Source organism: Vulpes vulpes, chromosome 9, assembly GCF_048418805.1.
Source record: "Vulpes vulpes isolate BD-2025 chromosome 9, VulVul3, whole genome shotgun sequence".
In the NCBI taxonomy this organism is placed as follows: Eukaryota; Metazoa; Chordata; class Mammalia; order Carnivora; family Canidae; genus Vulpes; species Vulpes vulpes.
Genome location: NC_132788.1, coordinates 51,139,798 through 51,162,360, shown reverse-complemented (window position 1 = coordinate 51,162,360; position 22,563 = coordinate 51,139,798). Strand labels below are relative to the sequence as shown.

Here is a 22,563-nt window from a genome sequence, read left to right as displayed (position 1 = left end):
TGGGTTTATATTATGGATTGGATATGTGTTGGTGGGGAGAGAAAGAGAGGGAGGAAACACATTTATTGAGTACTAACTAATCTTTGTGTAGACTTATGTGTTCATTTTGTGGAGGAGGGAGTACCTTGAAGTGGGACTACTGGGTAGTATGGTGAGCACATATTTAACTTTCTAAGAAACTTACCTTTTTTTTTTTTTATTAATCTAAAATGTATTCTTTTTCATTTATTTTTATTTAAACTTTTTAGAATAAAATCTTCATATTTTTAGTTCTTACTGTGATGTCTGATGAATAGAAGTTAGGACTAGTACTTCTCTATCTATATATACATATTTATGTATTACCTTTTATCCTGACATAATGTTCCTTATTTATCTTTTCTAGTGTTTTTAAAATCTACTTTACCTAATAATATTGTCGGCTCTGAACTCTTTACATTGTTATCAATTTCTTTAATTTAGCTCAGTAAGATGATAGGTAACAAAGCCTTGGCATCAAAAAAGTCATCCAGGAGAACTATGTGTTAAAGTCAAGCCATTGCAGTAGTGAGCATATGTGAGTATTTAAATACTTAGGACAGGATAGATGGCACAGTAGTTGAAAGTTAAGTCCTAGGTTGAATGGAGTTGTTTGGAGGATCAGAGTTAATACATGAAAAACAGTGGCATGCTCAATAAATACTAATGGCTGGTGTTACTATTGATCATTTTTGTTATTATTGCTGATAGTGTATTATAAAGCTTCCAAACAAAATCATCCTATGAGAACTAAATGAGTATCCTCCAACTGGTGGATTTGCATTAATGTAAAGTATATACTTAAGACATGGAAACATGCTACAAGAAGTGGTGCTCAGGCAGAAAGGATGTGCAAGCAAGCTCTTCACTTGAAAAGAAGGAAATAAAAGTGGAGGTTCGAGGAGTCTCACACTCAAGAGTAATATGTTATTTTAAGATTGGAATCAGTTTCAGTTATCATCTGAGGAAGAAATCAAGAACTATAAGCCTTCCTACTAAACTACTATAACTGTAGGAAGTCTTTAATGACATATGGCCTAACTTCTTTGCATCCATTATTTTTGTTTCTCCATTATGCTAGGAGTAAAACTCTGAAAATGAAGAAAACCTAAACAGGTATGGATGAGTGGAATATTACTACAAATATATATCTTGGCCAGACCTTAAAGGACACATGTGTACAATCTTTATTATTGCACCCAATGTGAATGTAGTATATTAAGAGATAAAATTACCATCCAGGAAAAGATTAATAATGTTCTCCGAGGAAACCTATGTTGAAATGTTTTACTATTCACTTACCATTGCAGCCTTCAGTGCCACAGAATCTAGGTTGGGCAAATTAGCTAAAGAGCCCTAAAAAATAAAACAAAACAAAAAAATAAGATGTAAAAAAAAAAAAAAAAAAAAAGGTGCTATAGTTTCAGTTCACTCATGAAATACAGTCCACTAATAGATTCCCCAGAATTGGAAATTCAGCTCCTTTCCAAAGAATTCAAATATCATCTCTTCAACCTCAATTAGAGCAGGGACTATGATTTATTTTTCTGTAAGTAGCATGAAGGCACGCAATCATATTTGTTGGAGGAAGTGACAAGCGCAAGTTTATTAACAAGGGAAATACCAGGATATTTCAGATTTACATATAAGCAAGACAAAAATACAAGGAAGCACTTAGAAAATGTCAGTTAGACATGGAGGCTTGAAGTTGCACTCTGACAATTATAGATAGTAAAAAAAGCAGCAGAATTGATTCCTTTTTGGTAGAAATTTGCTTGCTGCTTTATCAGAATAAAAAACTTGGGACTGGTGATTTTTATTTATTTTATTTTATTTTATTTTTTTTTTTAAGGGACTGGTGATTTTTAAAAGCTTCATTTAAGAGTTCCTGGACTATGAAATATTTTTCATGTTAATACCATTTAAATGAGTTCTTTGCTTTTTCTTTTTTTTTTTTTTTAATTTTTATTTATTTATGATAGGCACACAGTGAGAGAGAGAGAGAGAGGCAGAGACACAGGCAGAGGGAGAAGCAGGCTCCATGCACCGGGAGCCCAATGTGGGACTCGATCCCGGGTCTCCAGGATCGCGCCCTGGGCCAAAGGCAGGCGCCAAACGGCTGCGCCACCCAGGGATCCCAGTTCTTTGTTTTTTCAAGGCAGATGCTTACATGGATTTCTCGGGTTCCCCCACTCCCTTCTCTATTTCCACTGGAGTTCTATAACATAACAAGATCTTATGCCGGCCTCAAAGTATTTACCTTTCCAAAGTAATAAACAAAGATTTGCTAAGTTAAAAAAGGGATGACTGAATTTACACAGTAATCTATGCATTCAATTAACTGATAAGTGATATAGGACTCTGAAAAATTACCCAGTATGAATATCCTTTATACATTTTATAATTCTAAGTTTCATTTTCATTACTTTTAACTAAAGTTATCCATAGTAAAAAGGACAGTTAACATTTGGGGGCACTCTACTACATCTCAGGCAGTCATCTAAGAACTCTACGTGTATTATATCACTTAATTTTCTGAACAACCCTTTGCTACAGATACTATTATTACCCCAATCCCACAGATGAGTAAATAGACACAGAAAGGTAAGTCACTTTTCCAATGAAAAATAGCTATTAAGTGGCAGAGCCAAGACTCAAACTAGAGTCTAGCTCTGGAACCCATGCTCTACATGGGCATTTCTCTAATTAGGAACACCCATGTAGAATATAAATAATAGTGAAAGGGAATATAAAGGAAGGGAGAAGAAATGTGTGGGAAATATCAGGAAGGGAGACAGAACATAAAGACTCCTAACTCTGGGAAACGAACTAAGGGTGGTGGAAGGGGAGGAGGGCGGGGGGGGGGGGGGGGAATGGGTGACAGGCACTGAGGGGGACACTTGACGGGATGAGCACTGGGTGTTTTTTTGTATGTTGGTAAATTGAACACCAATAAAAATTAATTTATTAAAAAAAAAAAAAGGAACACCCATGTCCTTACCTGTTCTGGTTTATGTTGCTGTACAGTGTTATAGATGTAACTCAAGCCTGCTCTAGTTAAGACATAAGAAGCTTGCTCATTTATAAGTGTGTCCAAATGTGCTTCAATCTAAAATAAAATATGTCAGAAAGAAAATATTTTAAAAGAAGAGTAAGATTGATGACAGTAGAAGTAGACCACCCTGGAGTCAGCTTTTCATCATGGGCTTGCTCTTTGCAGTGACTATGAGGCCAGACCACGAGGCACAAGGGCTGCTTCTGTGACAGAAAGCTTTTCCTCCCCCAAAGAGTAAGTCCTCCTACAAAAGGAAGAGAGTGTCTCACTTTAAAAATGGTAACTGAAGAGGATTCCAGGACTAGCCAGTAGTCAAAAAATCTAAGTTGCTTATCAGCTCTCTTCAAAGATGGCAATAAGCAAAACACAAACAAAGAAGCAAAAAACACTAAAAATAACAACAGTGCAAAATGAAATACTTAGGAAGACTTCTGAGAAGATGAGGGCCTGATGTTACAGACCTCCACATACCCTCACCCTCCCAACTTCCTGGACTGAGTCAACCATTCAAATGTGCCATCTGGAGAAGCAGGTTTGTTACAATTAGGGAAAGTTGAGGACCTGGCAGAAGGTTAGTCAAAGACTTCAAGTTTAGGAACTGCTTACAAAGACCCAGCTAAGAAGTGAGTTGTATGTGCTCACCTGCTTTGTATTATTTTTGAGGAGGCCATCTAATGCTAACGGGGACAGAATACCCAGAAGTAGACTTCCCTGGTGGGCTGAAGTATCTCCTAGTGGGAATAAGTCTGCTACTCCCTTATTTTTTACCAGTACAGGGAATTCCCTCAGTTTTACCAGTTTGTTTGCCCATGATGGCATAGTATACTAACTGTGCTAATATCTGAATGCTTGCCATTGTCCAAGTAACTCCAGTAGCTGAGCCCTTCCCCCTAAAAAACTTACAACTAACTTGAAAGAGGTATGTTATTTTTTTTTTAAATTTTTATCTTTTATTTATGATAGGCACACAGTGAGAGAGAGAGGCAGAGACATAGGCAGAGGGAGAAGCAGGCTCCATGCACCGGGAGCCCGACGTGGGATTCGATCCCGGGTCTCCAGGATCGCGCCCTGGGCCAAAGGCAGGTGCCAAACCGCTGCGCCACCCAGGGATCCCGAAAGAGGTATGTTATAAGAGGAAAAACTCATATGAATAATAAGAACACGTACCTTTTCTGGAGGCAACACTATTAAAAGACAGAGAATATTTTAATTTTTTTTTAGGGCAGCCTGGGTGGCTCAGCGGTTGAGCGCCACCTTCAGCCCAGGGCCTGATCCTGGAGACCCAGATTCAAGTCCCACATCAGGCTCCCTAAATGGAGCCTGCTTCTCCCTCTGCCTGCGTTCCTGTGTGCTCCACCCCCTGTGTCTCTCATGAATAAATAAATAAAATCTTTTTAAAAAAATGTTTTTAAGTGAATGTCCAAGAAAGCACAATTAGAGCCTTTAGTCAACTACATTACTGGAAATCAAAGAAAAACAAGATGTACAAATATAAACATATAATGAAAGAGTTAATGCTAAAAACCAAATGAGTATCTGAATAATAGAAGGAAAGCAATACAGTAACATCAAAGAAAGATTAAACTAAAGAGATATAAAAAGAAAGTAGAAGAGAGATTCTGGAGATAAAACCAACTAAGGGCAGGAGCTTCAGAATATAAAAAGTAACATATGGAAAAAAAAAAGTAACAGATGGAAAAGTGAAAATTAATTAGTAGAAAACGTTATTGAGCAAAAGAAAGGATTAAATCTTCAGACTGAAATGGCTCTGCAAAATCCAAATGGAAATAATGGAAAAGGAGACATACCAAAAAAAATATCCTGAGGAAATATCTGAACTCAAAGGAAAATCCTTACAAGCTTCCAGATGGACAGAATAAGTTACCACAAAGAAAAGAGTCAGACTAGCCTGAACTTACTTGAAACACGGGAAGAAGGCAAGTAAGAGTGGAAAGAAATTTAATAGACTATTGATAGAAAAGCTCTGAAAATCAATCCTCTTCTATTCAACAAGGTGAATTTTCTTTGGAGGGCCTAAATAAGCCACACCTTCTAGGATCTACATCATTGTACAGTCCATTGACTCTGGGCTGGCCTATGCAACTAGCATTGGCCAACAGCCAATCAGCAAGCATGGGGCTTATCCCCTTGGAATGCAAAACATGACTGCGGAATATTTAATTTTTATTTATTTATGATAGTCACACACACACACACACAGAGAGAGAGAGAGAGAGAGAGAGAGAGAGAAAGAGAGGGAGAGACACAGGCAGGCTCCATGCACCGGGAGCCCGATGTGGGATTCGATCCCGGGTCTCCAGGATCGCACCCTGGGCCAAAGGCAGGCACCAAACCACTGCGCCACCCAGGGATCCTGACTACAGAATATTTAAGAAACACAGATAATTGGCGATAAAACAGATCAATGAACACCTGATATATGTGAACTCCTTGAGAAAAGATTTACACAAATGGCAGAGTTTAAGGGCTGAATTAGTGATAAATACAGCAAAAACCAATGAATTCTTTAAAAAAAAATTTATTAGTTCCACAAAAAAAGGAATTATGTACCAAAGGAAAATTAGTCATACTTCATTATATTTCTTTTGAAAGAAGGAATTAGGAATTAGATAATATCAAAGGTTTAAATGTATCAAAACTTATATTCCTTTTTTTTTTTTTAAGATTTTATTTATTTATTCATGAGAGACAGGCAGAGGGAGAAGCAGGCTCCATGCAGGGAGCCCGAGGTGGGACTCGATCCTGGGTCTCCAGGATCACACCCTGGGCCGAAGGCAGCACTAAACCACTGAGCCACCCAGGCTGCCCGAAACTTATTCCTTAGAATCCCTAAAACTTTACAAATATATTTTTACTATAGCCACTGCCAAATTACTTATATACTTGTAATAACAGAACATTCAGAATTTTTTCTTAAGAACATTATACCAAAAATAGCTATTTCAAAATCAGAAGCCAAATATCTGGTAAATTTTACAAATGGCTTTGTTTTAGCCACTTTACAAATTGTTAAGTGATACCATTTGGCTTACAGGACTAGAGTCATTGGTATAACAAACTGTAATGTTTTGCCTAACACTGGTTTACACATAGATAAAAATATATCTGTCCTCGGTAACACCTTCTGCACTAGCTAGAAAGCTTGAAAAATATAGCATATTATTCACAGTTCAGAAACTGAAATCTGCATACAGAATAACTGTTCCAATCAATAAGAAAAGCTTCATTCCACCATCACAAACTATGGTTTGAATAAAATACATATTCTAACTTCCCCCCAAAACCAAAATATCGAGCGAGAGAGAGAGAGAGAGAGAGAGGACTTCCATCAGACTACACCAAAAGATTTATAGAAACTAGGTCACTGAAATTGGATCAAAGCCAGTATCTGAGATCGTATGCAGAAAAAAAGGCTCCATCACAGTGAGCTGTCATCTTATGGTAAATTTACCTGAAACTGCAGCATTTCTAGACGTCTGTCAGTGAACTCAAACAGAGCTAGTGTTGTCTTCATCATATATAGTGAATTGACCATGAAAGTGGCCATGTCAGCTGTGCCTAAATTGCTGGCAGATACAGTACACATTTGGAGGAGAGGATCCAAGACACATGATAAAACCTATAAATGAAAAATCAAATGAAATTTATTCTTTATTTCCCAATCAGTGATAACAGGCCTGGGTTAACAGTACTTCAGTATAAATGTCAAACTGATTGGAAGGGGACCAACTGACAGAAGCACATTTAAAAAAGATTAAATGGTACAGTTCTCACAATGTCTTTTACAATGAGCATAACCGAAAAAAATATTTTTCAAACTAAAGAGAGCTGGTTTAATATTTGAAGGAAAAACGAATGGAATTGTTAAAATGTATGGGTTATAAAATGCCAGAATTTTAACAACGTATAATAGAGGAGCAATAAATATCAAAAATTTTATATTAAAAAATATAAAATTATTTAGAGCATACTTGTACAAAGTCAGCTTGACGGGCATCTAATGGTACAACTGAAGAATCGTGAGATGCCAGAACTTCACGCAACAACATGAGTGTCTGATTTAATGCAGAGCTCGGTCCAAGATCAGGTGGTGGGAGCTCAACCTAAAATAAAAGGTGGTTTACCCACTGCTTACATTTTTCACTAACTTTTAATGTATAAATGAATGCAATTCACAGTAAAATACTTATAAAATATGTAAAGCTTTGACACATTACAAAATCATAATTTATCAATAGGTTATACTAATAAGCATAGAAAGTGACACAAGTTTTTTGCTTTATTATTACAGAATATATTCTTCTCACCGCTATATAGAATTTGTACTTCTAAATTTCAAAAAGTTTTATGAAAACTTAGAAGTCTTTGAATTGTATAATTATATATTTATACAAACTTGAAATGGCTTACTGTTTTGTTTTTTTTAGCCCAAATCATAATAAAAAGGCATTCTAGAAACCAGTATTTCCCCAACAATAACATAACTAAGAATCATCATCCATCCCTAGGCCCAGATCTTAGATATTTTGGTTCAATATGCATAGGTTTGGGGTCTAGGAATCTATCTTTCAGTAATTACCATACACAATTTTCAGGTGATTAATCTATGGGCTATACACTTCACAAAAATACAGTGCACACTATATTCTACACAGTATAACACTGCCATTAAAATTTTAAGCACTGAAGTTAAAGACTATTTTACATTTTAGATTATCATTGAGACACCTAGGTGGCTCAGCGTTTGAGCCATTTGCCTTCGGCTCAGGGTGTGATCCTGGAGTCCCAAGATCGAGTCCCACATTGGGCTCCCTGCATGGAGCCTGCTTCTCCCTCTGCCTATGTATCTGCCTCTCTCTATCTCTCATGAATAAATAGATAAAATCTATAAAAAAAGAAGAAAAAGGAAATAAATGAACATTTCAGATTACCATTTACAAGTTGTATGGTCCTAGGTAAGCTCTTTAACTTCACAGAGCTTCAGAGGGATTCTGTAAGGATAAACTGGGATTGTTGTATCTAAACTATAGGTATGGTACCAGGCACTTAGTAACTGGAAGGTATGCCAAGTTCATTACACCTACTTTTAAAAAAAAAATTATTTATTCATGAGCGACAGAGAGAGAAAGAGAGGCAGATACATAGGTACTGAGCCACCGGGCTGCCCATCTTATGGCATCTTACTTGCTAACATCATGATATCCAAGAAGATGTCCCTATGAATTTTTTAAATCACATTTTTCTGAGTACTTATAATATTAATATAGATAGATTTTGTTTTTTTAATAAAATCTCATACTTGAAGTCCATGTAAGGGACTATATAGCCTTGTGTCAGACAGAAAGGTCTAAGAATTTTTAAGTATCTGGATTTATATTAAGAATGTTTTATATAGAAAAGTTAATACATAGGTGACATCAGCAGGAATGGCAAAGTATGGACCTCTGAGAATCCTCCCTCCTTCACAAAAGCAACAAAACCAAAAAAAATATAAGACATGCAAAGAAACAAAAAAAAATATGGTCCATGTACATAAAAAAAAACGTCAGTAGGAACTTTCCTGGAGGAAGACTAAATACTGGAGTTACTACTTAAAAACTTTAAATCAGCTATTTTAAATATGTTCAAAAACTAAAGGAAACCATGTTAATGAACTAAAGTATGAGAACAATGTCTCATCAAATAGAAAATATCAATAAAGAGATAGAAATGATAAAAACAAATCAGAATTTTATGGTTGAAATAAAATGAAAAATGCACTATAGGGATTCCATGGCACATCTGAATAGACAGAATAAATGACCAGTAAACTTGAAGACAGATAATTAAGGTTACCCAGTTTGCAGAATCGGAAGGGGAAAAATGAAAGGAAATTCACAGAACCTCAGATACTTATGGAACACCATCAGCATGAGTACAACGGGGATCTTAGAAGAAGAGGGTAGTATAGAGAGAATATTTGAAAAATAATAACAAAGACTTAACAAACATGATTAAGTCAAAACATTAATCTACATCCAAGAAGCTCACAAACTCCACAGAAAATAAATTTAAATAGATCCACCCTAAGACACATCACAAACTGTCAAAAGACAAAAAGAGAATCTGGAAGTAGTAAGAGAGAAGTAACTGATTATGACAAAGGATTCTCATTAGATTAACAGCTGATTTCTCATCAGAAAACATAAAGGCCAGACAGCATTGGATGGCATATTCAAGGGCTGAAAGATTGTCAACAAAGAATTCTATAATCAGTAAAATTATTCTTCAAGAATGAAGGAGAAAGGGCAGCCCGGTGGCTCAGTGGTTTAGTGCCAGCCTTCAGCCCAGGGTGTGGTCCTGGAGACCCAGGATCAAGTCCCACATCAGGCTCCCTGCGTGAAGCCTGCTTTTCCCTCTGCCTGTGTCTCTGCCTCTCTCTCTCTCTCTCTCTGTCTTTCATGAATAAATGAATAAAATCTAAAAAAAAAAAAAGAATGAAGGAGAAATTGACATTCCCAATAAACAAAAACCAAAAACTATTCGGAAACCTGTTCCACACGAAATATGGGAAATCCGGCTAAAGTACAGGAACACTAGACAGTAACTCAAATTCACATGAAGAAATAAAGAACACCAGTAAAAGTTCTGACACAGGTAAATACAAGACAGTATTAATGTACTTTCCATTTGTAATTCCTTTTTTTCCATGTTTTAAAAGACAACTGCATGAAGCAATAATTATTAATTCCAAGTTAATGAGCACACAATGTAGAAAGATGTAATTTGTAACAATAATAGTGTAAGGCAACAGGAAAACTGGGCTTGTAGGAGTAAAGCTTTCATATGCTATTGAAAGTAAGTTGGTATTCACCTGAACTGTTATAAAATAAGATGTTAATAGTAATTCCCAGGGCACCACTAAGAAACTACACATGCTCTCTTCTCATATACATGTATTTAAATAAATAGTATAGGAATTAAAGTACATAGCAGATAATATTAACAAAAGAGAAGGCAGTAATAGAGGGACAAAGGAACAAAAATTTAAGACATACAAAAATAGCAAAATGGCACTACTTTATAAGCAATTAAATTAAATGTAAATGGATTAAACATCCATCCAAAAAGCAGATTAGCAGGTGGATTTTTTAATTTATTTTTTTTTTAAGATTTTTTATTTATTTGAGACACACACAGAGAGAGAGAGAGACAGAGGGAGAAGCAGGATCTGTGCAGGGAGCCTGACGTGGGACTCGATCCTGGGTCCCTAGGATCATGCCCTGGGCTGAAGGCAGCACTAAGCCACCGGGGCTGCCCCAGGTGGATTTTTTTAAAAGAATGATCCAGGGACGCCTGGATGGTTTGGGACGCCCAGGTGGCTCAGTGGTTTAGCACCTGCCGTGGGGCCAGGGAGTGATCCTGGAGTCCCGGGAAGGAGTCCCACATTGGGTTCCCTGCATGGAGCCTGCCTCTCTCTCTGCCTGTGTCTCTGCCTCTCTCTCTCTCTCTGTGTCTCTCATGAATAAATAGATAATAAAAAAGAATGATCTAACTATTTATAGGCTGTCATCCAAAAACAATTTAGATTTAAAGACACAAAAAGGTTGAAAAGTGAAAGGACAGGAAATGATAAATCTTGTATACAAAAACCGAAAGAGAACTACAGTAGTTATACTGATTTCAGACACAATAAATTTTGAAGACAAAAACTGCTACTAAAACAGAGAAGGATAATTTATAATGTTTATTATCAAGAAGACATGACAATTACCAACATGTGTGCATCTAACAATAGAGCCCCAAAATATATGAAGCCAAGATTGAAACCAAAATTGAAGAAAAAGTACCTCTCATGGCAAATATTTCAAGTTTCACACTTCTTTCATTTTTCTTTCCTTTTTTTTTTGGATTAAACTCAAATTGAATTAAGAAAAACACCAGAATATAAAGTCATCTTTATAAAAGTATTTTCTATTCATTCACCCAATTTAAAAGATATCTAGAGGATCCCTGGGTGGCTCAGCAGTTTGGCCCTGCCTTTGGCCCAGGGCATGATCCTGAAGTCCCATGATGGAGTCCCACATTGGGCTCCCGGCATGGAGCCTGCTTCTCCCTCTGCCTCTCTCTCTCTTTCTTTCTCTCTCTCTCTCTCATGAATAAATAAAATCTTTAAAAATAAAAAAAAATAAAAGATATCTAAAATATTGTTAAACTGATGACAATGATGGTTCCTCAGTGTTATTTCTAAGTGAAGGAATTTTTTAAACTTTCATCTTTGTGTTTTCTGCAGGTCTGAATCCTTATAATGAGTTTATGTATATCAATTTTACAAAAATAATAAAGCAATCTAACCCCAGACTGAATGAAACATGTCAACTTGTTAACAGCAATTAATTCAGGATGAAAAGGGATGAATGACTTATTTTGTTCTTTATGTTTTCAACATTTTAAAATAAACTATTTAATAAGTGTACTTATAATTTTAGAAATTTAATTAGAATATATAGGTATCACATATACACACATGCATATATATAAGTAATATAAAATGCACAGAAGCTACTCATACAAAAAAATGACTCGGGAATCTTTAGATCAGTATAAATCAGTAAGATTTTCCAGCACTCTCACAGCTTTAATACAGAAATAGGCACCTATATAAACCTGAGGAAATGTGGGGGGTGGGGGGTGGGGGGAGTGTTCCTAAAGCCTTTTATAAAAAGAAAAAATAATAATCAAGGATTTAACAAATTCTCTAGGGAAGCTTCAATATAGCTACGTACACTGTATGATTAAGACTCTAATGTTTAATATACAATTTTCTCTTCTAAGTTATAAACCATAGTATAAGTATCATTTGGAAACCAAAAAAAAAAAAAAAAAAAAAAGCCTTATGGGGTATCTTTAAAAAATCCAGCGTTTTTCAATTGCCAATCAAAACAGAAGGCCAATGGCAAAAATCCTACCAGTAAGAGATGGCTGATGAGAAAACTCTTTTTACCCTCTTGAATTAGGTCTTTAAGAGCTGTGCAAATTTAAAGCAAAAGTCCTGCCTCTGCTAGTAGAGCCAATGATAAATGACACAAGTACTACTTAAACTCACTTCATTCAACAAACTGACATTCTGTGAAAGGCTTTTATACACATTTATCATATTACCAATAGCCCAGAATCACACTTCAAAGGCAAAGGGAAAAATATGGCTGTTGTCAGATAAACACAATTTACAATTTTATAATAATGTAGTAAAAATAACTGAGAAAAACTGAAAGAAGAAAAATATCTAATTAATATTCTATCATTTCAATTTAATTCCATTCAAGTAAAATGTATTTCTAATGGTTAAACTTTATATAAGATAATGTGATATTGGTGCAAGGATAGGCAAACCAATGGGAGTAGAATAAACATTTATAAAACAAATCTACACATATATGGTCTTGTGATTTTTGACAAAGTTTCCACTGCAATTCAGGGTTCCCCCTGAAAGGACTGCCTTTATAATAAATGATCCTTCTTGATCTACTAGAAATTCAAATGGGAAAAATCTTAACCTTGATCCCTACACCTCACAGCATACTCAAAAATTAATCTGAAATGGATCAAAGGCCTAAAATGTGGAAGCTAAAGTAATCAAACTTCTTAGAAAATACATGTAAGGAGAATTTCATGACCCAGGAGCAGGAAAACATTAAATGAATAAAACTTAGGATATAGGACAAAATTAAAATGAACTTCTGTTCACCAAAATACACCATTAAAAGAGTGAAAAGACAGGTTTAAACTGAGGGGAAATGTTTGTAATGCTTATTTGTAACTACAACACATTTTTAAAACCCTCACAAATCAGTAAGAAAAATACAGATAACCCAATAGAAAACTGGGTGATAGACTTCAAAAGATGCTTCACAAAAAGGTAATCCAGCAACCAATAGACTTAGGAAAAAGTATTCAACGTCATTAGTCTTCATAAAAGTACAAATCACTAACGAAATACCACCACACAATTTTCACAATGGCTAAAATTAAAAAGATTAGCAATATCAAGTACTGGAGAGGATGTGGAACAAATGAAGTTCTTACACATTACTGGTGGAGGAAATTGATACAAACACTTAAAAAATGAATGGCAGTACAGATATTCCATTCCTGTGTATAACACAAGAGAAATGAAAATGTACATCCACCAAAAGACATGTACAAGAATGTTTACAGGATCCTTATTTACAATACCTAAGAACTGGAAACAGTCCAAGTGTCCATCAATACACGGTGGTGTATTGAATAGCGTGTAATTGTGTATAACTGAATTATTACACAATAATTTAAAAATGAACTACTGTAGACAACTTAGATGGATCTTACAGATATGTTAAAGGAATCAGATCCAAAAAAAGTTCAACTGTATGACTCTATTTATGTGAATTTAAGTAGCACACAAAAACAGGAAATAAAAGTCAGATAGTGGTTAACCATAGGGGTTACTGAGAAAAGGCATAAAGAAGCCTTCTGATGTGCTGGACATGTTTTAGATCTTGATCGGGGTGGAGATTATGAGTATACACAAATTCAACTAACTGTACAGTTAAGTTTTGTGTACAGTCAGTCAGTGACATCTCCACTTAAAAAGAAAGTTCATTTGATTTTTTATTTATATTATGTAAACATTGAGAATCAACAATGTTTTATAAAAATATCCAAGATTCATAAAGTTATTACTAATAATTATGAATGTATAAAAGAGCTATATGAAACACACATTCGTAATTTTAAGTACATTTTCCAATTGATAAAGTCGAACTATAAAAAATTCACATTTAAAAACATTTAGTCTACTAAAAATTTCACAACCCATATGTTAGAATTTCTCTTTTTAAAAAATGTATAGAGCTATAGACAACATAGAATTATTCTTCCTGTGACTGTTCACCATGATACTTTTTATCCCTTTTATAGAGAGGTGCTCTTTTTTAGAAGAAATGATAAGGTTGCACCATAAAAATTCCAAAAGCTGTTCTTAAGACTTCATTCCACTGTCAACTTTAGTTCTCTTCTTTCAAATACCTTCCATTTAAGGTATTCTAATTTTCTGTTCTGTAGTTGCTTAGAAGGCCACTCACCTATCTTCTTTCAAACATAAAAATAAGGGCAGCCTGGGTGGCTCAGAGGTTTAGTGCCACCTTCAGCCCAGGGCGTGATCCTGGAGACCAGGGATCAAGTCCCATGTCGGGTTCCCAGCATGGAGCCTCCTTCTCCATCTGCCTGTGTCTCTGCCTCTCTCTCTCTCCCTCTCTGTCTCTCATGAATAAATAAAATCTTTAAGAATTAATAATTGTTTAAAAAATAAAATAAAAACAAAATAAACAAACCAAACACACACACACACACACAAAACCTATTTTTAAAAGTATTCCTTCATTTTATATAGATTCCTTTTGCTCTTTCTATATACGTGTATGTTCTAGCACCTGATAATAAACAGAATTAAAGTGTTTTTTAAAAACCACTCTATTGAGACATGACTGACATAACAAACAGCTGTATTTATTTAACATATGTAATTTGAGAAGTTTGGAGATCAATATACACCCATGAACCATCACCAAATTCTATGCCATAAAACATATCCATAACCTCCAAAAATTTCTTCTTGTCCTGTGTTTTTACTTATGTAATTGAAGATGTTAAGTCGATAAAAATAACCAAGATGAATCTTAAAATGCAAACTAACATCTGCTTGAAATAACTTCAAATAATTACAACTTTTCAGTTCACCTAACTTGATTTAAAATTTAAAAAGCATTTTAGCTGAAAATCCTGTTTTGTTTTTCCTGGCAGAACTATCTGTAAGAAATAACGTAAAACTCAAACTATTCATCTAGAACACCATTTCTCAAACTTTAACAAGTATATCAGTGACCAAGGGATCTCATTAGAATGTCTAAGAAGCTCAGAAGTGACGTCTAATCTGCTGGTCCATATACTACACTTTGAACAGTAAAAGATTTCAAACACTTAATACTAGAATTTATTTTTTTTAACTAACTAAATACTAGAATTTCTTTTTTTTTAAGATTTACTTATTCATAAGAGACACAAAGAGAGCGAGGCAGAGAAAGAGATAGAGGGAGAAGTAGGCTCCACTGTAGGGAGCCCGATGTGGGACTCCATCCCGGGGCTCAGGGATCACGCCCTGAGCCAAAGGAAGACACTCAACCACTGAGCCACCCAGGTGTCCCTAAATACTAGAATTTAAATCACAATTTTATTAAAAGACCATTTAGTTTAGGGTTTTTTTTTTCCTTCCCTAGAGGCATGGGTAAATTTACCCTGACAATTGTTAATTTGATTTGGGCTTCATTAGATTTATTTTATTTGAGAGAGAGAAAGAGATAGAGAGAGAACCTGTTCAAGCCAGTGAGGGGAGGAAGGGAAAGAGGCAGAAGGAGAGGGTCTCAGTCCAGGACCCCTGAGATCAACGACCGGAGCCAAAACCAATAGTATTGGTTATAAATTAAAATTTTAAATTTTAAATTTTATTTATTATAAATAAATTTATTATAAATTTATTTTTTATTTATTAAAATTTAAATTTTATTTAAAAATTTTAAATAAAATTTTGGTGGATCATGCATAACCAACTGATCCACCCAGGTGTGCCTGATCTTATTTCATTTATGACATATATACTTTTAAATCAGAATTGTCATACTGCTATAGTGAAAAAGAATTTTTGCAAATGTCTGTCTAGTTTAAATTGATATGGCATTGTATATTTTGAAGCAAAGATACATGTAGACAGTTCCCAACTTAGGATGGTTAGAATTTTTTGACTTTACAATGATGTAAAAGCAATACACATAAAAGCAATACACATTCAGCAGCAACTGTACTTCAAATTTTGATTTTTTTTCCCCAGGCTAGCAAGATGCAGCTCCCAGTCAGCCAAGCAATCACAAGGGTAAACAACTGATAACCATTCTGCACCCATACAGTCATTTTGTTTTTCATTTTCAATACAATTTTAAATAAACTGCATGAGATATTTAACACTTTAATTATGAAATAGGTTCTGTGTTAGATTTCACTCAACTGTAGGTTAATGTTAGTGTTCCGAGACATTTAAGACAGGTTAGGCAAAGTTATCGTGTTCTACAGGTTTGGTGTATTAAATGCATTTTCAACTTACAATATTTTGGGGACGTAAACCTATCATAAGTCGAGGAAGACTGTATTCCCTTTAGACATTGCTAGGTTTGCAGCTATTAAAGTTTCAAGAGAGCCTGATAAAGGGAGTATACATACTTGAACACTCAAGTGCTTCAAACTGCTTTGTTAGGAAAAAGATACAACTGTCAAAATGATGTCTTTGAATTTTTTTTCATGGTGAATAAAGAATTGGTCCCCAAATATGTCTTTTTAAAAGCACAAAAGGAATCATATAAAAAGTTCATTTCTGGCTATGCCTTCATTTTAAAGGCTATTCTTCCTAAATTTTACTATCTACTTAAAATATTATTGACAAAAATTTCCACTTGGGTGCTTTGCTGATGAAGACCATTCTAAGTAAATGTTGTTTTCTTTATAAGGCTAGAATATTTATAGAAGTGAATGATTTATGAGATGCAGAATAAAAGAAAGAATTAATATAAAATATGGAACATTAAAATGTAATGAAAGAAAGAGAATTCCTGAAAGAAATCTGAAATGGCTACAGATGTAAGCAACATGCAAGCTGTAAACAGTATCATATTCCAATCTCAATTTAATGTCAAAATATCCCTAAATAGAGCCCCAAAATGAACTGGGGAAAAACATTTCAGGACACAATACTGATAATGGCAACAAAACCCAATAAGAGTCAAAATCTATGCACTACTATAAACTTACTTAATTTGCACTTAGAATATTCAAATTATAATTACTTTCTTTCCCTGTTTATCCCTGTCCTGCTCTAGGTTTTAACTAAAAGATGTCATCCCTTATTATCCATTTTATTTTTCTATTTTCTTGCAATTTGCATTTTAACTTTACAAAAGAAATAAAACCAGAAGAACTTAGTAGTTTTTTGAGTAAAACTGAAATAAAATAAATGGATAACCATTTGGGAAAAGTAAATAAGATTCTTCCTCCCCAGCATGGACAAAAATAAACTTCATGTAGATTAAAATTTTGATGTAAAAATGAAACGACAAAAACACCTAAGAACATGAATCTAATTTTATTACGTAATCTAACATTTTCCAATTGACAGATGCTAACTTTATCATATATTAAATTCTTTAAAGGCTATTCTTCCTAACAATTTTACTATCTGCTTAAAATTTTATTAACAAAAATTTCCTAATCGTGCTGAAGTTTTTAAGCATCACATACTCCCAAAGGAAGAAACCATATACAAAGAAACTTGGGATTTGATTATGTAAAAATTAAAAGTCAATGTGTTAGAAAATACTATAGGCAAATGTAGAAGGCAAATGATGACCTGGAGAAAATATTTGTAATAAAAATGACAGTCAATATTCTTTATGTATAAAGAATATCAGAAAATAGTAAGATAAAATCTGATAAGAAAATAGCATGGGACATGAACAAGCAATTCACAGACAGGCAATAAGCATATTTTAAATGTTCATTCTCAGTAGAATCACTGAAATCCAAATAAAAAAAAAAACAGTGATACCACGTTTTGCTCATATATTGGCAAAGGTATTTTAAAATGCCTATTATCCAATGTCAATAAGAGCTGGCAGTTTAAAATAGGAGCCAAGTATGATAGATTTGAGGAAATAACTGAAAGAAAGGTAAATAGAAGTGGCTGCTTAAGGACATGTAAGACTGCCATTATGGCGGGCTTCACTGATGTTGGAAATGGTAAATTTTAGTAAATTTAGTCTGCATGGTTACATGATTCTTTTAGCAGTGCTCAACAGGGTATACAGAGGATATACTGAAAGCTGAATTCAGAGTGCTTTTGCAAAGGAAGTGTGGTAAAATGAAAAGGGTGCAAGAGATAATAGGCTAGCAGAAAACGAAGGGAAGGAGTCATTCACATAATTAATATTTATTAAGTCCCATGTGATCTGGCATACAGGAAGATCATTCTTTCTTTCTTTCTTTAACATACGTAACCATCTTAACCATTTGTGTATATGTCTGTATGGCCAACATTTAGTGAGCGCTTAGTATTGGACACACAGACATATATATATCCCTTGGTTGATCCCTTGTCAAAATTAGTTGAATGTATATATTTGGGTTTATTCTGGGCTCTTGTCCAATACTAAGCGCTCACTAAATGTTGGCCATGATTTGTAAAAGGCATCATTCTGATCAGTTAGCCATTCTTTTTAAAGATTTTATTTATTTATTCAAGAGAGAGACAGAGAGAGAGGCAGAGACATAGGCAGAGGGAAAAGCAGGCTCCCTGTGGGAGCCCTATGTGGGACTCAATCCAAGGACCCTGGGATCACGACCTGAGCCAAAGCAGATACTCAACCACTGAGCCACCCAGGTGCCCCCAGTTAGCCATTCTTTAACTGAAATACATTTCCCCCTTTTATTGAAATATGATTAATATAAATTATGATTACTCATTTTATGTGTACAGCATTAAGATCTGACTTACATATTTTGCAAAATTATAATAAATTCAGTTAACATCTACCATCTGATTTAGATTCAATAAAAAGACATGAAAAAATAAGAAAAACTTTTCCACATAATAAGAACACATAGGATTTACTCTTTTAACAACTTTCCCATATATCATACAGCAGTGGTAACTGTAGTCATTATGTTGCACATTACATTCCTAGTACTTCTTTATCTTATAATTAAATGTAAGTTTATACCTTTGATCACCTTCCTCCAATTCCCCATCCCCTCAATCCTTTATAACCACAAGTCAGATCTCTTTTTCTGAGTTTGGTTTTTGTTTTGTTCTTTTGGATTCCACACTTAAGAGCATACAATATTTGTCTTTTCCCTGTTTGACGTACTTTACTAAGCATAATGCCTGCCCTCAAGGTATCCATTCATATTGTCACAAATAGCAGGATTTCCTTGTTTTTTTTTATGGCTGAATAATATGACATTGTATATATCTGATATACATTGTATATCACTTCTTTATCTGTTCATCTCTTGATGAACACTTAAGTTGTTTCCATGTCTTGACTATTGTAAATAACGCTGCTATGAACAGGGGGTGATTTTTTTGATTAGTGTTTTCATTTCCTTTGGATATATTCCCAGAAATGGAATTGCTGGAACATTTGGCAGTTCTATATTTTAACTTTTTGTGGATCCTCCATACTGTTTTCCATAGCAGCTGTACCAATTTACAATCCCACCAACAAGAAAAGAAGCATTCTGGTTTCTCTATATACTCAGCAGTATTTTGTTATTTCTTGTCTTTTTGATGGTGACCATTCTGACAGGTCTGTGGTGATATCTCATTGTGGTTTTGAGTTGCATTTCCCTGATGATTAGCGATGTTGAGGATCTTTTCATGTACTTATTTGCCTTTCATATGTCTTCTTTCGAGAAATACATAGTCATGTTCTTTGACCGTATGCAAATTAAATCACTTGCTTTTTTTCTATTGGCTTGTATGAGTATGTTGTCTTTTTACTTTGTTGATGGTTTCTTTTCCTATGAAGAGCTTTTTTGTTTGGTGTAATCCTACTTGTTTAGTTTTGATTTTATTGCTTGTGCTTTAGATGTCACACTCAAAAAAGTCACTGCTGAGACCCACATCAAGGAATTTTTTCCCTATATTTTCTTCTAAGAGTTTCATGGTTTCAGGTTTTACATTTAAGCCTTTAAATTCCACTTTGAGTTAAATTTTCATGAGTGTTATAAGATAGAAGTGAAGTTTCATTCTTTTAAATGTGAGTATCCAATTTTCCCAGCACCATTTATTTAAGATACTGTCTTTTCTCAATTAAATATTATCAGCTCCCTTGTCAAAATTAGTTGAATGTATATATTTGGGTTTATTCTGGGCTCTTGATTCTGTTTCATTGTTTTCTTTTTTTCTGATTTTATGCCAGTACCATACTGTTTTATTTACTATAACTTCATAGTATAGCTTGATATCAGAAGGTGTGATGCCTCCTGCTTTGTTCTTCTTTCTTAGGATTACTTTGGCTTTTGGGGGGGGGGGTCTTCTGTAGCTTCATACAAATCTTAGGATTTTTATTTCAGTAATAAATGCCTCTGAAATCTTGTTAGGGTTTGCACTGGGTCCACAGATGGCCTTTGGTAGTATTCATATTTTAACAATATTAATTTTTCTAGTCCATGAACACAGAGTACCTTTATATTTACTTCTGTCTTCAATTTCTTTCACTGATGTTTAATTTCCCCTTTAATTTCTTCTTTGATCCCTTGGTTGATCAGGAATGTGTTGTTTAATTTCCATACTGAATTTTCCAGTTTTTCTTTTGTTACTGATTTTAGTTTCATATCATTGTGGTCAGGGAAAATAGTTGGTATGATTTCAGTCTTCTTGTATTTGCTAAAATTTGTAGCCTCATTTCTACCCTAGAAAATGTTCCTTGTGCACTTAAGAACATGTATACTACTGTTTTCGGGTAGAAAATGTTCTGCATGTAACAATGTTAAATCCATTTGATCTATAGTGTTCAAATCTACTATTTACTTGTTGATTCTTTGCATAATGTATCCATTGTTGAGAGTGGGATATTAAAGTCTCCAGCTATTTTTGTATTGTCATTTATTTTTTTATTTTAGCTCTGTCAGAGTTTGCTTTTTATATTTCGGTGCTCCCATGTTGGACACAAATATTATCTACAATTGTTATATCTTCTTGATGGGTTGACTTCTTTATCATTATATAACAACTTTTGTCTCTTTTTTACAATTTTTAGTTTAAAATCTACTTTGCCTGATATAAATATAGCTACCCCTTTCTTATTTTGTTTACCATTACTTGGAAAATTGTCTTCCATCCCTTTCAGTCTATGTGTGTCTTTAAGGCTAAAATGACTCTCTTATAAACCTCAAGTCATTGGTTATTTTTCCTGTTTTATCTATTCAGCCAATCTATGTCTTTTGACTGGAAAATTTCATCTGTTTACATTTAAAATAATTATTTTGACAGTTATTTTCTTTTGATATTTTGTGTATGTTACCCCATTCTTTCCTGGTCTGAAAATTTTCATTAAGAACTCTGCCCATTATCTTATAGATTGTGGGCGGCCACGGACTAGCTGGAGTAACTAGACCAAACCAGGCCCGGACTTGTGTCCCTCATTCACTCAAAAGGCTCGGGAGCCTAAAAAGGGTGAATAGTTGGTTGACGCTTGAGAAAGGGCTTGAGCAATGGTTTTCAGAGCTTGCTTTTACGTGATCGTCCACATAGATACAATTTATTCTGGCCTGGTCATAAACTAAAATAAAGGTCTGTGCTGTCCTTGCTGGTCTGTTAACCATCTATAATGTTCCTTCGAGGTATATACACCTGGAGCAACAAGCTTATCTATTAACCAGGACCCTAAATCTTCTGGCGCCTGTGGGTCTGTCTTGCATGTTGATAAAGGGAAAGCTTGGAGGGATTCACAAATATGCTAAGAATGGACCTTCCTTATCTTTGTTTTGCTTATGCTATATAATGCTGTAGAACCTTGAATAAAGCTGACACTGCTTGGACATCATCCACTGTGTCCCTCCTGTCCCTGTCTCTTTACTTTTATTTTCCTCATCCCCTTACCCTCAGGACCCTGATCGTGTTGCCGCAGAGTGTGCAACAACAGAGGAGTTCCCTTGAATGTTACATCTCTTTTTCTCTTACTACTTCTAAAATTCACGGTCTTTGACTTTTCAATTATAATGTATCTTGGTGTAGTCCTATTTGGGGTCTGCATATTTGGGTTCCTTATGGCCTCATGGATCTGGATGTCCATTCCTCTTCCCTGATTTAGGAAGTTTTCAATCATTACTGCTAAAATATACTTTCTGTTTATTTCTCTTTCTGGTATTCCCCTAATATGAATATTGTTTCTTTTCATTGTGCTTCATAGGTCCTATAGGTTTTCTTCACTGTTTCATTTTTTTTCCCTTTTGTTTCTCTGACTGAATAATGTCAAATGTTCTGTCTTCCAGGTCATTAATTCTTTCTCCCACTTAGTCAAGTTTTCTTTTGACGATCTCTATTGAATTCTTCCATTTAGTTATTGTGTTTTTCAATTCTAGGGTTTTTAATGTTTCTATTCTTTGTTTGAACTTCTCATTTTTGTTCATGCATTGATTTCCTAATTTCATTTAGTTGTTTGTGTTCTTATTCACTATACTTCTTCAAATGGGTTATTCTCAATTCTTTGTCTGACAGCTCACAGAGCTACATTACTTTAGGTGCAGTTACTAAAGCTTTATTAATTTCCTTTGGTGGTGTTATACTTTTACTTGATTTTTTGTGATCCTTGATTCCTTGCATTGGTATTTGTGTACTGGAGTAAGCA

At 34.6% G+C, this 22,563-nt stretch overlaps 1 protein-coding gene across 2 annotated transcripts in view; it reads right to left on the bottom strand.

Annotated features, from left to right (window-relative positions):
• The window catches only part of COG6 (component of oligomeric golgi complex 6), a 92,888-nt gene that overhangs the window by 20,155 nt on the left and 50,170 nt on the right, over positions 1-22,563 (bottom strand). Inside the window, exons 14-17 of one of the 2 annotated variants that reach the window (XM_025996852.2) lie at positions 7,066-7,197; positions 6,546-6,713; positions 3,020-3,127; positions 1,321-1,374 (exon numbers count right to left, since the gene is read on the bottom strand). In XM_025996852.2, coding sequence (XP_025852637.1) covers positions 1,321-1,374; positions 3,020-3,127; positions 6,546-6,713; positions 7,066-7,197 — 462 coding nt within the window. The remainder of the gene's footprint in view (positions 1-1,320; positions 1,375-3,019; positions 3,128-6,545; positions 6,714-7,065; positions 7,198-22,563) is intronic. The other variant, XM_025996853.2, reaches the window with a different exon arrangement.